Genomic DNA, 14,791 nt, shown 5'->3' with positions numbered 1-14,791 from the left:
TATGTAGCAGCCAATCACACGCTGGCCTTGCTGTTGAGCCTCTGCTGCAAAAGCATTTCAAACAACTAGCAATCATCTCAAAGTGGAAAACATATTGTGAACTGATAAATCATAAATTATCTATTGTCTTTTGAATATGAGATGCAATAATGTACTAAAATAAATGCCATGTTTGCTGCTGCTTTACAGCTGTATTTCTCAACCTCTTGAAAATGTGGGATTTTGTGATGCTTGATTTAATGAGCCAACTGTAAATTCAGGTTAATGCCTCTTTAATTTTTCAAACAAAAGCAAAGTATTCTTACTCATTGGTGAAGAGATAAGAAGACTGGTACCTCTCTAGTATCAACCAAATATCAATATCAAACACAAGGGCACAGCTTAATTAAGCCACCTATCAGCATCTATAGACTGAATCACGTCATGTTAACAGCAACAGTTTATTCCAGGTGGAACACTGGACATTAATTTGGATTGTAGAGATGTCTGTTTATGTCGTCATTTTCAGCTGTAACATGTGAAGTTAAGTAAGTCATGTACTGTGCCATCTACACAACAGTGACATCTCAGACAAACTGCCAGATGATGTAGGAAAGCATTCGACATGCATTTTAGATGAATTAGATGTACACATTTTGAAATAACATGATGGAAACAACAATTCAGTTGTATGTTAGCTAATGCATGGTGAGCTACTATAAACAAACCATGTGCTTTGGCCTGTAAAGCTCTAAATGTGCAAGTATTTTTTTTTTTTTTTTTAAATCATAGTAAGTGTTATATAGCTCTATATTACAATCTGTTACAGAGTATTTGGTCATTTGCAAAATGTAATGGACTTAGAATAATGAAACCATCTACATTTACATTGGTTTGTCTGCTACCAGGCACGTGCTCTGCCAGGAAGAGGCAGGTTAAATTGCGATACATTTTCACGATAGACTAAATCATCAAATAAACTCTCGACTTGTCCTGTGTTGTTGTTATTTGCAACTCTGAGAACAGGAATGATCTAGTGGTCTTTACACGGTGGTGCCAACAATAATGTTATTGACAGATGTTCAAGCTTCTCAACTCTAATCAAGAGGGCAAACAAGCATGTTCCCAAAAATGTTCAACTATTCCCGCAACAAACGCACGTAGGTCAATATTTGATTGAAGTGTTTGAAATGGGTCAAGTACAGCAAACATAAACTGAGATAAGGGATTGAACTCCACTTTACCCGAACAGACAACTCCAGCATCTTCTCCATGGCCGCAGTTATTCTGTCCAAATGGTCTGTGTTCACACTTGAGGAGAGACGACTCATGACCAGTACACTGCACATCATCCAGCCAGATTTCTTCTTCTCCTTCTCCAAAAAAAGCCCCTTTCTTGGCCTCAAGAACTGTCCCGCAGTCTAACTCTCTGCACACCACCTCAGCGTTGGCAGTGCTCCACTGATCGTCACACACCGTTCCCCAACTATCAGAGTGGTAGACCTCCACTCGACCCGAGCAACGTGAAGGACCGACCAGCTTGACTTTATCACATTCTGGAAATGGGAAAAGGAAAGTGCAATAGCTGTAGGTTGTGTCACCATTAACTCAGTAAAAGAAAGTAACTTTCATTATATCATGCTGTAGAAATCTAAATAGATAAATATTATACCTGTGTTTTCAGGCATGAAACATTTTACTTACTGACCTGTAAGCAGTGATAGACTCAGTAGACCTGCAGCAGAAAAAATATGGTCAAATGTTCTATTTAAGCCTGGTAACCCAGAGATTTGTCATTAATTTCTAAATAAATACAGAACAGTTAGTGCTGTAATTTGTGACTTTATTATGAATCAAGATCAGCCCCTTGAATGTGCCATTTCATTTTTACAGAGGTCTCAAACACAGATATAATTGTTCAACATTTTGACTATGCTGTGATCATATTATCTAATTTTAGAAGTCAAAGTGAAAAATGTGAAATTGTGGAAGAGAAATTGGAAACACTGAAACTCACCTAATGACAAATAAACCAAATGCCGTTTTCCAGCAGAAGTGAAGATCATATTGTGTCCACAAAGTAGGTCAAATGCTGTAGAGATAAAGTAAAATAGAAACAAGTATTGTTACTCTTCATTCAAAAAAATAAATAATTGTGCAAAATGTGTTCTTTGCACAGCAACAAGAAAAGCTTGATTTCTGGAAACCATGCAATATTTGTCTTTACTAAAATCAGCGACAGTCCCCCTCTTACCTTTTAAATTCAACCAGTCTGAGTGCGGCTATTAAAATGGCATCACAATTCTAACAAAAAAAAATATCACATCTAAAACCTCCAAAGGATAGAAGCCCTATGAAGAGATCCAGTGATTGTCATCATGTAAAGGGGCTGTCAGGACTAGGACTGCAACTGAGAAGTATGTTGACATTTGCATCAATCATTAAAGACAGGGGAGTACACAATATTTACTTACTATTTGAAAATTACATTACTTATGACAGGAACCAAGAAATACACATACATTAGAAACATTCAAATTAAATAATACCACAACGTTTTTTGTAGTGTTTTAGTTGGTACCAGTGATGGCGGGTATGCTGGAGCTTATATAGATATAGACCATAAAACTGACCCGACCACAGCTGACGATGCTAACCGCTAGCAACAGTCCCACCATTGCCTTCATATCGCGCCAGTAGGGAGCCCTCACTTCTAAAACGCGCTCAGTTACACTCTTAACAAAATAAGATAATAAAATACTAAATAACACTCGTATAAACTAATCGGCGAGTAATGGTAAATAATACTTTTTCCATGAAGTTATTTGAAAGTTTGATTGGACTTAACGTCTTTCCTTCCCTCCACAGTTCGTTCTCTCCTCATTTCCCCCGCTTTCCCGCTAGTCCCGCCCCTTATACAATCTGACAAGTTAATCCCCAATAACAGAAAGTGATTGACACCTACCCAAACAAATGAGAACCCAGATAAGAGAAACCAGAGGCGTTCAATGGCCTTTCAAAACATAGGACATTTTGTTATCATTCATCACATTACCCATACAAATATTAACAGCAGCAATACATTATGAGCATTTTTCCAACTAAAATAAATGTATAAACCCATATAAACAAACTAAACAGATTGTGATAATTTCCTGATCCTTTTCGACATGTATTCAGTGGTCTGTATGGTCTCACAGCCAGGGGAAATAAGATGCTCTGCGGTCTTTAATATTATCTCATCACCAGGCAACCTGCAAACAGCTTGGAAAAGAAAAATAGCATTTGTCACTTGCTTTCAGAAATAAAAACACCAAATGATAAGGTAAGAAAAAACACATTTATTCAAGTGCACTCACTTACACTAAAAAAGCAGATTATCATGTAACACAAAGACAGTGTAATCAGTATCTTCCTGCAGATCAACAGACTTAAACTTTGTGATTATCAGAATCTCACAGAAACAAATAAAATAAATCTTACAAGCACACATTTGCCCATTTACACAAGCATCATGTATGTTATTATTAGTGGATATTATATTATAAGTGGATTATCCAAAGATCTTTTTCACCATATAATTTGATACAGCAAGTCACACAGCATTTATTTGAGTTTCTGTAAAGCTGGTAGATTTCTGAATGATTTGTTTACATAAAAAAAAGGTGGGAACAACACATTAACAGGTCCCTAGTGTTCCTGTGGTCTAGCTTAAAGAAAAAAAGGCCCACCAGCTAAAAAAAATGTTAATATGCGGTGACATCACTTCTGGGTGTGGTTACAGGTGTGACAGACCTGAAACTTGCTCTTTGAATTTAGTGAAATCGCATCATTTCTTGAGTCATTCTGCCATCACGAGGGAACGAGTGGTTCGAGCTCGTAACACACTCTCCCGGCCAGGTCTTCAGGGACCCTCTCATCAGAGTTATCCAAATCAGTGTCAGCCTTCTTCTCTACCGGGCTGTGACTGTACACATTCTCATTCACTTGGGTAGTGCGAGTACTGAGGGAGATAAGGAAAGGGACAATGCAATCACTGGTTGTTTAATGTAAAACAGAATAACTTTGCAAATTGCATGGGATTTGCTCTCTTTTTTAAATACCTTCCATCGAATGCTTGATTGCGTCTGTTGTCTACATCGTTTGTTTTTGCTCCCCCAAACCTGCTACTAAACTGAACCAAGGTTCCTGAAAAGGGAGCATAAAATCACCATGACTACAGCAGACATTATTGTTTAAAGAACATCTTGAGAAAAATGATATCCAGGTGAAATCCAGATCAACTTCAGCTATGTCATTTTCAACCGTGCATTTGTTGTTGTTTTTTTAGAAACTTGGGGTCATCCCAACAAGCTTTAAGAACAACAATGGCATAATATCCCCGAGTTGTTGCGCGAAATGTGTAAATATGTCCGTCTCTGTCTGCCTCTTTTTCAGCTGAACTGAACAACTGAACTAAAACAGTGAAGTTGAGGGTTGTAAAAAACCAAAACAAACAGAAGTGCATCTGTGCAGGGAGACTGGAAAGAAAATGGTTTCATGCTGTCAAAATATTAAGTTTTCTGTCATATAAAAAGTGTTTGTCTGCCACCTACCAGCACCCAGACCTCTCTTTCTCCAGAACCAGTAACCGCCACCCAGCACCAGTAGCACCAGCAGTAGCCCAATCACAACTCCTGTGACAGTTGAAGAGGACGAGGCTGCTGCAGAGATTAAAGGACAGAAGAAGTAACAGTGTTAGCAAAGGGGAAAACCAGCCATAATCAGACAAACGCTGAAGGGCTTTTGAGTCTCACCGATTACATTGACTTGTAGTGACTTCGAGGGAACGGAACAGAAGGACATGCTGGAGATGTTAAGACCAAAGACACAGCTATATTCTCCTTGGTGCTCATACTTTAATGGAGGGAAGTCAAAGACCGCCAGGTAGAAGATAGAGTGGCCAAATGCAGGCTTTGCCTCTGTGACGGTCATATTGGACTTTCTCAGATAGAAGTAACCTCCAGAATATGTCGAATGAGTAGAGCAGGTGACGGAGAAGCTGCTGCCTTCGTTGACCGATATTTTGTCCGGGCTGTAGATCACCATTGCGTGAGGAGATGTCAGGGAGATTCTGGGTATGTCCATTTTCACTGCAGAACAGACAAAGATTCATAGAGATCATATTCATGTTTGCAATCTTACACAGTCAAATTTCCATCAATTATGTTCAAGTGGACAAACAAAGAACAAAATTATTGACCTGTGATGGAGAGTTCAGCTACATTTCCTTGAGGATAATAGATGACTTGATTGGGCAGCTTCTTCTGATATTCACAGTAGTATGACCCCTTTTGGCTGAATTCCACTGAAGGGAAGACAAAGGTTGCAGCTTCGTGTGAGGAGTATTTTTCCATTTGAAAATTTCCTCCCATCTTTCTCAGGATGAATGTCCCACCCAGGTGTTCTGATACAACAGTGCAGGTGATTTCAACTCTGTCACCCCATTTTACATCTCTAGTCGGACTGAAAGTGATTTGAGGCTTCTCTAGAGTACCTGAAACAGAGAGTAACTTTTAGTTAGTTTGATCATAAAAGATGCCGCAGTTTTATCTGAGGTAAAGACTTCATTCACAGATTCAGAACGAGCCAGGCCGCTTACCTAAACAGATAACACCAGCGTCTTCACCGTGCCCGCAGTTATTTTCTCCGAATCCGTTGTGATGACAGTGTGAGAGAGCAGACTCTTGGCCTGTACACTCCACATCATCCAGCCATATTGGACCACTACCTCTACCAAAGTGGGCACTTGTAGGAGCAGAAACTGCGTGACCACAGCCAAGCTGTCTACATATAACATCAGCATCGATTAAATCCCATTCATCGTCACACACAGTTCCCCACTGGCTTTTATAGAAGACCTCCACTCTGCCAGAGCACTGACTTAGGCCGCTGGCCAACCGGATCTGTGCTGCATATGAGGACAGAAATGAAGTGAGTCCAAATGCAAAGGAAAATCCTTGAAACATGCTTTTATATACAATTATAAACATGTATTTGGATTATTGAATTTCTCCTACAGTAGAACAGGATTGCATGCTCTCAATCTAAAAAAAAAACACAAAAAACTGTCCAGTGCTGCAGCATTGTATTCCCCCTTTGTCTGAAACGCTCTGTTTTAGTGGTTTAAGTCCTGAATACACAGTCTGCTCTGATTGGTCAGCCCACACATGCCTGACGCAGTGCTTCTTACAACAACGGGGCAGCTTTGCTAAAGCAATTCTCGAATGCCCTACTAGCCACTGCAACAGTACAAATAGGGTCTCAGCGCATAGTTCGGGGCATCAAACCTCAGCTGGCTTAGCTGGATTTATATTGTAAAGCTAACACAGCTCACAACTCTCCTGCAACAGCTTCCTGCTTTTTGGTGGCGGTTTCTTGTTGGCGGTGCAGTGATGTTGGATGAACACATAGATACATCGATTTCTCACTCTATGATTTTTACTTGCTGTGTATAAACAGAATTCAGTTGTAAAACAGATTTTTAAAAGGCTTTACCTGCACATTGGACACCTGCATCATGGTCATGCCCACAGCTTGAGCTTTGGAAACCGTTGGCTGAGCATTGCTGAAGAAATGTCGTGTTGCCAAAGCATGACTCACTGGCCTCCACCACTGATCCACTGCCTTGGCCAAAATGGGCAGCACCAGAAGCGTTCAGTGCAGTTCCACATTCTAGCTGGTCACACACCACCTGAGCTTTACTCAAAGTCCAGTCTGTGTCACAAACTGTTTGCCACACGTCGCCATGACGCACCTCTACCCTGCCAGAGCACTGATCCCTACTGTTGACCAGCCGGACTTCCAAACTTCCTGTGACATCAAGTAAACTAAAATGATTATCTAGTATCAGAAGATTGAAAGTGGCTAAATAGATTTAGGTAAAACTAAGTGACAAAAGCTGAATAATAACAAAAAAAAAATATGGATACTGCTCAACATCAATAAACAAGACTGTTTAATCCTTTGTAATTTTTTTTAGATTTTCTTACCTGTGCAGACAACACCAGCAACCGAGGTGGTGTTGCAAGTTCCCGTGAATAAACTTCGTGGGCACTGAGTCAGTGTCGACTCCAATCCATTGCATTCAATTAGATCAGTCCAGGTCTGTGCTGTGTCACTGCTGTACTCAGTGATGGTGGTAATCTTATGACTCATCCCACAGTCCAGCTGTCTGCACACCACCGCTGCATCATTTATATCCCAGGATTCACCGCACACAGTCCCCCACTGGCCTTTGTCATAGTACTCCACTCTTCCAGCGCAACGACTGTGCCCACCAGACAACCTCACGTTACCTGAGAATGACAGTTATTCTGTGAATGTGTACGGTACATGCAGTCTAATTTTGTTGTTTGTTTATATATTAGTGCTTTTCCTTACAAACTGACATTGTATGTAGTGTACTAAATTATTGTAATAACTGTGTGGGCCAGCATGGAATATAGGAATTGCATCAATTTCAAATGGAACATCCAGCATCACTGTTGGTCCTTGCATAGTTCCATGTGTGATTTGAGCAATCCTTCACTTATTGCTTGACTACGTAAATTATCTGTTTTATTATTTGTATCATGACATAGTAATCACATAAATTAGGTATTAAGTTATTGGTCTATTCACTGATTAGTCTGGCTTATAGGAAGCAGCCTGTTTGTATAAGCATGCAATTGTCTTTGTATTTCAGTTTACATTTCCCCATGTGACTATTTAGCAACAGCACTATAGCTGTATCCCCAGCAGGGCTGTTTGTAGCTTTGTGGGGGCCCTATGCAAGGTGTTGTTTTCGGGGAGGGGGGGTTTCCAGACCCTTCTTATTTATTCAAATTCCTTCCACAGTGGCAGCTGCACCGTCCATTACCTGGTTTAAAACAAGTGTTAATATGTTGATTTATTACTTTTCAATATTATTTTGGACTAATTGATGATTTAATGATTGGATTCTCTCATTTGAATTTGGAGTCGTCTTCACTCTGGGGTTGTGATTTCTTTTATGGTTCTTACTTTGGTGACCTCATTGGGCAGCGTTCCGCAATAAACAAAATGGTCAGATCAGTGTTTTTCTATATAACTGTGGCACCAAGTCAGGTTTGTGTCCATTTTACTCTCAGCCTTTAACTATAATTTACAAAATGAAAATAAATAAGATATGCACAAGAGCTGCTTTACCATGTAGTTCTATCTCTGTTCACAGTTACTGATGGAATTCAAATTTCAATTCATCACCAAGTCTTACCTGAACATTCGACAGCTGCCTCTTCCATACGATCGTTGCTGGTCCGGACGTATTCTGTCAGTCTGCACTGTGACAAAGAGCTCTCTCTGCCACTACAACTGACCTTATACCCTCTCTGAGCTCCGCTTTGACCATATGATCCGGTGAACTTGACCGGATCTCCACAGTTCATCTCTCTGCACACCACTGTAGCTTCATTCATTCCCCAGTTAAAGTTGAATGCTGTTGACCAGTGGTCACTGTGGGAAAACTCCACTCTGCCTGAGCACTGGCTAGTCCCATTAATGAGTCTAATGTTGGCTGCAAAGCAAATGAGAGCAAAAAGCAATCAGTTAGTTGGTGTTTTGACACAAAACATCTGATTAAAGGGAAACTCCACCAACTTTATACATTTAACTATGTTTGCAGGTCTTTGTGGAGTACTATTACACATTTTAAACAAGTAGCATGAAGCCTTTTGTGGCTCCAGAAGAAGCTGTGTGTAATCTGAAAGGTTGCCACCGGTGATGTTACCCATTGGCTAAGTTGCATTGTGGGACGTGTAGGAACCTGGTTTTTCTTTAAAAAGAAGAAGATTTTGTGCAATAAAAAATGTGATGACTCTAGTTCTGCTGTGTCTATTTTGATCATTTGTTTTTAACCTGTCTATAATGTGTCCAACATTGGTATCATAACTTGCAAAATATTCATCAGAGGCATTATGGGCAACAGATAAATGTATGCATGGAAACACTATGTGAAATAAGTAAACAATGTGCTTGTTATGACCCATGGTCATATAAACATTTCTGTGCTTTCCCTCTCTTTGAATAACCCTCTTTTACCTTAGTAAGAGAGAGTATGTGTGATTGGTTGAAGGTGTGTCTGAGTGATTGCAAGTTGTCCCAGGGAGCTGATTGGTTCCTGCCTGGAAGCCAAGAGTTTAATTGGCTCCTCCCCAGTTCCTGGAGGCTCTCCACTGCTGTCCCAGACTGCCAGCATGTGTGATTGTGTAAATGATGCATATTTGAATAAAACCATTTTAAAAACGCTTTGCTGCTGGGGGTGGCTGGAGTATGGTAAGAGGGTAGTCTTATGTGCATGTTGCACCAGGGTTTCCCCTAGGATCTAGTTGTAACAGTGCTACTAAAAAAGAATGAACAACCCAACAGATAAGATACCTGAGCACACCACGCCAGCATCTTCTTCATGACCACAGTTATTTTCCCCGGGGGTTGGATGTCTGCAGTGCATGAGGGACGTCTCGTTCCCGAGGCAGCCGACATCATCCAGCCAGATGTCTCCCTGGCCTGGACCAAAGAAGGCACTCGTTTTGGCCGTCTGAGCTGTTCCGCAGTCAATGACTCGGCACACCACCTCTGCATCTCTGAGATCCCACTCATCATCACATACTGTTCCCCACTGGCCATTATGCATAACCTCCACTCTGCCAGAGCATCGGTCAGTGCCATTGACAAGCCTTATCGGTGGAATATCTGAGGAAAGGTCCGATCAATTTTAAAGTAATCCAGTACTTTAGCTGTAGTCCTTTTTATTTGAGATGTCAACATTCTTTCAAATATGATGGAATTGATGAGACTCAGTTTGTGGTGTTCAAAACACCAAAGAAATACATCTGGAAAAAATCAACAACAAAGAATACAGTCTTATTACCAGTTTAATCAAGTTAATCCACAAACGTTGTTGTGTGCATTTTCATGTATTTCTTTCAGAGTCACTTCAGTGTGCATCTACTCATGGATGAGGGACTAGCTTACTGGGCTAGTAAATGTTAAAGCTCGGCTGTCAACAGCTGTCACAAGCACAAGCCTTTGTCCATAAGTAGAGTAGACTTATGCTCATGCTTTTTTTTCCTACTATTTGTAAGTGTACTTCACTAGAGAGAAAATAGCTCCTTGATGAAACTGCTCACAACAGGGTCTGTGGATTATCTTGAGTAGCCAGGTCATGATTTCTGGAAAGACACACTGCTGTTGAGTGTTTTTAATGTATTTATTCATTTCTTTGAGTGCCATCTAGTTCCAGCATATTTGAGAGAAGACAAACATCACTTATTTACATCGCCTTACCTGTACATGAAAGAGAAACACCTTCACATGTCCCTGTGATTTCTTGAAATGTGCAGTCGGAGAAAGAGCTCACATTTCTGGCGCATATGGTCCTATACCCTTTCAGTCTGGTGCCACCAAAATGGAAGCTTTCGTGAGAATTTTTTGGAGGTCCGCAGCCGAGTTCCTTGCACAGCCTCTCAGACTCTTGATGGCCCCAGTTATTGTTACAAATTTTCCCCCATTGGCCACCCTGGGAGACCTCCACTCTGCCAGAGCAGCGGTTAGTCCCGTTGTACAATCTGACTGAGGCTGGAATGGAAGCAGTTAGGGTCATGGTTAACTATTTTATTTAAAATGTTGGAGAAGAATGTTATTAGTTCAGCAGTGAGATGTAGTAGAAGAGATAGTACTGTTTATAAATCTGTGATTTAACACCAAGAACCACAAAAAGAGGAACAGCCAAGGATAGTTGTGAGAGACTGCCGGAGGATTTTCTAACATGGTACAGGATTTGAAATTATACTCTAGCCAAAAGAGACATGTGTAAGTAATGTTTGATAAAAGATCTTTGCAAATTGCAGGGGCTCAACATGCCTATACACTAGATACATGTATGCGTGAATCACCATGGTATACAAATGCCATTATCAGGATTCTGAGCAACCTGATTTCACTCAAGTGTACTTGACATTTTAACAAAAGGCAGTTCAGCATGTATTACCTGAGCATACAACACCAGCATCTTCACTGTGGCTACAGTCATGTTCTCCCAAACCTCTGTGCGGGCAGTCAGCAAGGGATTTCTCATGACCAGAACACTCAACATCGTCCAACCAAACCTGATCCCGACCTCTGCCGAAGAAGGCATTGTACTTGACTGTGAGAGCATTCCCACAGTTCATCTCGCGGCACACGACAGCTGCTTCCTGCATGCCCCATCTGTCATCACAAACTGTTCCCCACTGTCCATCGTGGAAGAGTTCCACTCGGCCATTGCATCGATTAGTCCCGTTCATCAGCCGAATTGGTTTACTGTCTGTCAGGTGGACAAGAAAAGACAGTCTAACCATCTACAGTTTATTACAAAATTACAGATGTATCTTTTGACTCACTTGCACAGAAAATCGTAGCATCAACACAGCTTTCCTTGAATTCTTGAAGCTTGCACTGTGAGATCGAGCTCTCATTTCCAAAACAGGAGGTCTTGATTCCCACCGTGTCACGCGCCTCTCCAAAATGTAGATCATCAGTCGGAGTGACAGCGGTGCCACAGTTAATCTCTTGGCACACCACGTCAGCTTCTGCCTTGCCCCAGTCACTGCTGCATATTCGTTTCCAATGGCCCTCATGGTAGACTTCCAATCTGCCATTACACCGATTGCTTCCGTTGACCACCCTCACATGTTCTGCAAATCACAAAGGAAGAAATATAATTAAATCGAATAATCTTTGGCATTGCCTAATCCCTTAAAGTGGAAGGGAATGAGTCCAAGCCAAGAACCAAAATGTCTGTCTTATATACTTATGACCACATGTTTCAGGGCCTTTAAATCTTTGTACTGCATGGTAGCAAGTACTACCAAATAAATGTTTGACAGTGTCAACACAAAATCACGTCATGTTACGCAATGTGAAAGTCAGCCAACAAATCTTGTAAAATGTCCATAGCAATGGCAGAAATAGATTTTTAAGGGGCACTTTCTTTCAAGTTCGGTTTGCTCAGCAGGAGGAGTAAGACTCTGCATTTCAAAACCTTAACGGAGCTTTCCAAAGTCTGCAAAAATTCCCTTGATGATGTGAAATGATGATGCCAATCAATAACACCATTGACTTGCAATGTGGGAAGTGCATAAGCAAACGTTTTTGGAGCTTGATCCACCCTATGGACTAAAAATCAGGAAACGTCTACCTATGGTGATTCCGTTTTTTTGGCACCGAGTTTTTAATCACTCTCTCCCTTTATATGCGTGCTGGACCTCAGATGGAGGAGGCATGGGAGATGCACCGGAGAGAGGTCAGACGCACCGGGCGCATTCAGTCCCAGTGTCAGTAGCTACTATTGAGAAATACAGATTCAATCAATAAAAGCCTTTAATCAACAACTGTGTGTGTTTTGTGACTGCAGATACTCAAAACAGGCTACAGACCAAATATAGACACACCAAAAAGGGTCATTTGGTATCTGTTTATCCCCAAACTCTACCTTCTGGCCTTTGCCCATTACATATGTAACGTTAATATGTTAACTTGGATTGTGGAATTAGCAAACTGCTGATGTTGTGATCCATTTTATTTGGGCTATAAAGCAAAGTCTTTTTATTTTCTTATTTCTTAAAGTAAGTAGCAAATAGCTCTGTATTACAATTGCAATTGAACGTTTGAAGTACATGTTGACTGCACAACTATGTCAACATTGTTTTTCCAGAAACCTCGATATCACTAAACCGTTTTGTCTGCTACCAGGCACGCTGTGAGCTGGGAAAAGGAAGGTTCTATAGGGATACATTTCCATTATAGAATAAATGATTGAATAAACTCTTCTTTTATCCTGTTTTGTTGTTATTTATGACTTTTGAGTGCAACAGAAATTACACAATTGTCAAAACAACAGTGGTACCTCCAACAATAGGCAGATTTTGTTGACAGACGTTCACTCTTCTCAACTCTTAGCAAGGGGGCAAACAATGATGTTTACAAAAGTGTCCAAAACTATTCCTGTAACAAAGGTACAAAGTGTGCCATTGGATTAAGTGTTTTAAATGGGTCAAGCACAGCAAACATAAACTGAGATAAGGGACTGAATTCAACCTTACCCGAACAGACAACACCAGCATCTTCACCATGGCCACAGTTATTTTGCCCAAATGGTCTGTGTTCACACTTGAGGAGAGACGACTCATGACCAGTACACTGCACATCATCCAGCCAGATTTCTTCCTTTCCTTCTCCAAAAAAAGCCCCTTTCTTGGCCTCAAGAACTGTCCCGCAGTCTAACTCTCTGCACACCACCTCAGCGTTGGCAGTGCTCCACTGATCGTCGCACACCGTTCCCCAAATGTCAGAGTGGTAGACCTCCACTCGACCCGAGCAACGTGAAGGACCGACCAGCTTGACTTTATCACATTCTGGAATTGGGAAAAAAGAAAGCACAATAGCTGTAGGTTGTGTCACCATTAACTCAATAAAAAAGTCCTTTTCATTATATCATGGTGTAGAAATCAGATTATCTAAATATTATATGTGTTTTCAGACATGAAACATAGATTGTATTTACTGACCTGTAAGCACTGATAGGCTCAGTAGACCTGCTGCAGAAAAAATATGGTAAAATGTCCTAATTAAGCCTGATAACCTGGAGATTTATAATAAATATCTAAACAATCTTGTCCAGTAGTACAGAGCATTCAATGCAGTCAATGAAAGCAACTCTCCATAATAAAGGCTATTTTCTTTTTACACACTGAGGTTTTCATTTCTGTATCTGTGATTGCAACCAAACTCTTTGACTATGCTGTGATTATATATTTTCATTTTCAAGTCGGGGAAAATGTGAAATGGTGGAAGTAAAACACTGAAACTCACCTAATGACAGATAAACAAAATGTCGTTTTCCAGCAGAAAGGAAGATCATATTGTGTCTTCAAAGTGGGTCAAATGCTGTAGAGGTAAAGTAAGATAGAAATAAGCACTGTTACTCTTCATTTAAAAAAATAAATAAATGGTGGTGTCTATCGTTTACAGAGCAATGAGAAAAGCTTGATTTCTGGAAACCATGCAATATTTGTCTTTACCAAAATCAGCGACGGTGTCTAAGTCCCCCTCTTACCTTTTAAATTCAACCAGTCTGATTGCTGCTATTAACATGACATCACAGTTCAAACTAAAATAATATCACTTCTAAAACATCCGAAGGATAGAAGTCGTATGTATGGATCCAATGATTATTATCAATTAAAGGGGCTGCCTGGACTTGGACTGCAACCTGGACATATGTTGACATTTGGATCAATCATTAAACACTGGGGATGAGAGGAGATTAAATTGTTACTCAATATCTACTTACTATTTTAAAAAGACATTACTTACAGGAGGAAAATCCAGCCACAAATAACATAATGCTGGAACTGGAACGCTAGAAACCCTGATTAGGAGACATTACAAATAATCTGCTGCGAAAACTAAAAGAGAAATGTAGTTCAATAAGAGAAACCAGTGTTGTTCAACAGCCTTTCAAAACATAGGACATTTTGGTATCATTTGCAACATTAACCATACAAATATTAACAGTGGCAATACATTTATAAGCACTTTTCCAACTGAAATAAATGTAATAAACCCATATGAACAAATTAGCTGCATTCACATTGGCATCTTCATTGCAAAGCATTTCATCATATCATACATCTGTTAAGCCTCTGTCTGTCTGCAATTTTCTTGTTTGTTGTGATACATAAACCACAATAAAAAATATTACTTTTTGTTTTTT

General features: G+C 40.3%; 2 protein-coding genes across 4 annotated transcripts in view; both read right to left on the bottom strand.

Annotated features, from left to right (window-relative positions):
* Positions 1-2,565, bottom strand: part of LOC119012053 (deleted in malignant brain tumors 1 protein-like) — a 29,043-nt gene extending 26,478 nt beyond the window's left edge. Inside the window, exons 1-4 of one of the 2 annotated variants that reach the window (XM_037085515.1) lie at positions 2,234-2,565; positions 1,997-2,071; positions 1,688-1,714; positions 1,224-1,535 (exon numbers count right to left, since the gene is read on the bottom strand). In XM_037085515.1, coding sequence (XP_036941410.1) covers positions 1,224-1,535; positions 1,688-1,714; positions 1,997-2,045 — 388 coding nt within the window. In that variant the 5' untranslated portion in view covers positions 2,046-2,071; positions 2,234-2,565. The remainder of the gene's footprint in view (positions 1-1,223; positions 1,536-1,687; positions 1,715-1,996; positions 2,072-2,233) is intronic. The other variant, XM_037085514.1, reaches the window with a different exon arrangement.
* Positions 2,566-3,314: 749 nt separating this feature from the next.
* On the bottom strand, positions 3,315-14,272 carry LOC119012056 (deleted in malignant brain tumors 1 protein-like). Of its 2 annotated transcripts, none has more exons than XM_037085519.1 (17): positions 14,132-14,272; positions 13,888-13,962; positions 13,584-13,613; positions 13,119-13,430; positions 11,418-11,711; positions 11,027-11,341; positions 10,324-10,614; positions 9,415-9,729; positions 8,255-8,554; positions 7,011-7,316; positions 6,517-6,831; positions 5,621-5,929; positions 5,222-5,515; positions 4,776-5,111; positions 4,575-4,682; positions 4,083-4,167; positions 3,315-3,982 (listed from the first exon to the last, which is right to left on the bottom strand). In XM_037085519.1, the coding sequence occupies exons 2-17, from the start codon at positions 13,934-13,936 to the stop codon at positions 3,832-3,834; spliced, it is 3,810 nt and encodes a 1,269-aa protein (XP_036941414.1). In that variant the 5' UTR covers positions 13,937-13,962; positions 14,132-14,272; the 3' UTR covers positions 3,315-3,831. The 2 variants fall into 2 exon arrangements, with proteins under 2 accessions (XP_036941414.1, XP_036941415.1); XM_037085520.1 differs by having other exon boundaries at positions 13,584-13,610.
* Positions 14,273-14,791: the final 519 nt, after the last annotated feature.

Source organism: Acanthopagrus latus, chromosome 22 (assembly GCF_904848185.1).
Source record: "Acanthopagrus latus isolate v.2019 chromosome 22, fAcaLat1.1, whole genome shotgun sequence".
Lineage (NCBI taxonomy): Eukaryota > Metazoa > Chordata > Actinopteri > Spariformes > Sparidae > Acanthopagrus > Acanthopagrus latus.
The sequence above is the reverse complement of the archived record's forward strand: the minus strand, read 5'-3'. Positions and strand labels throughout refer to the sequence as shown.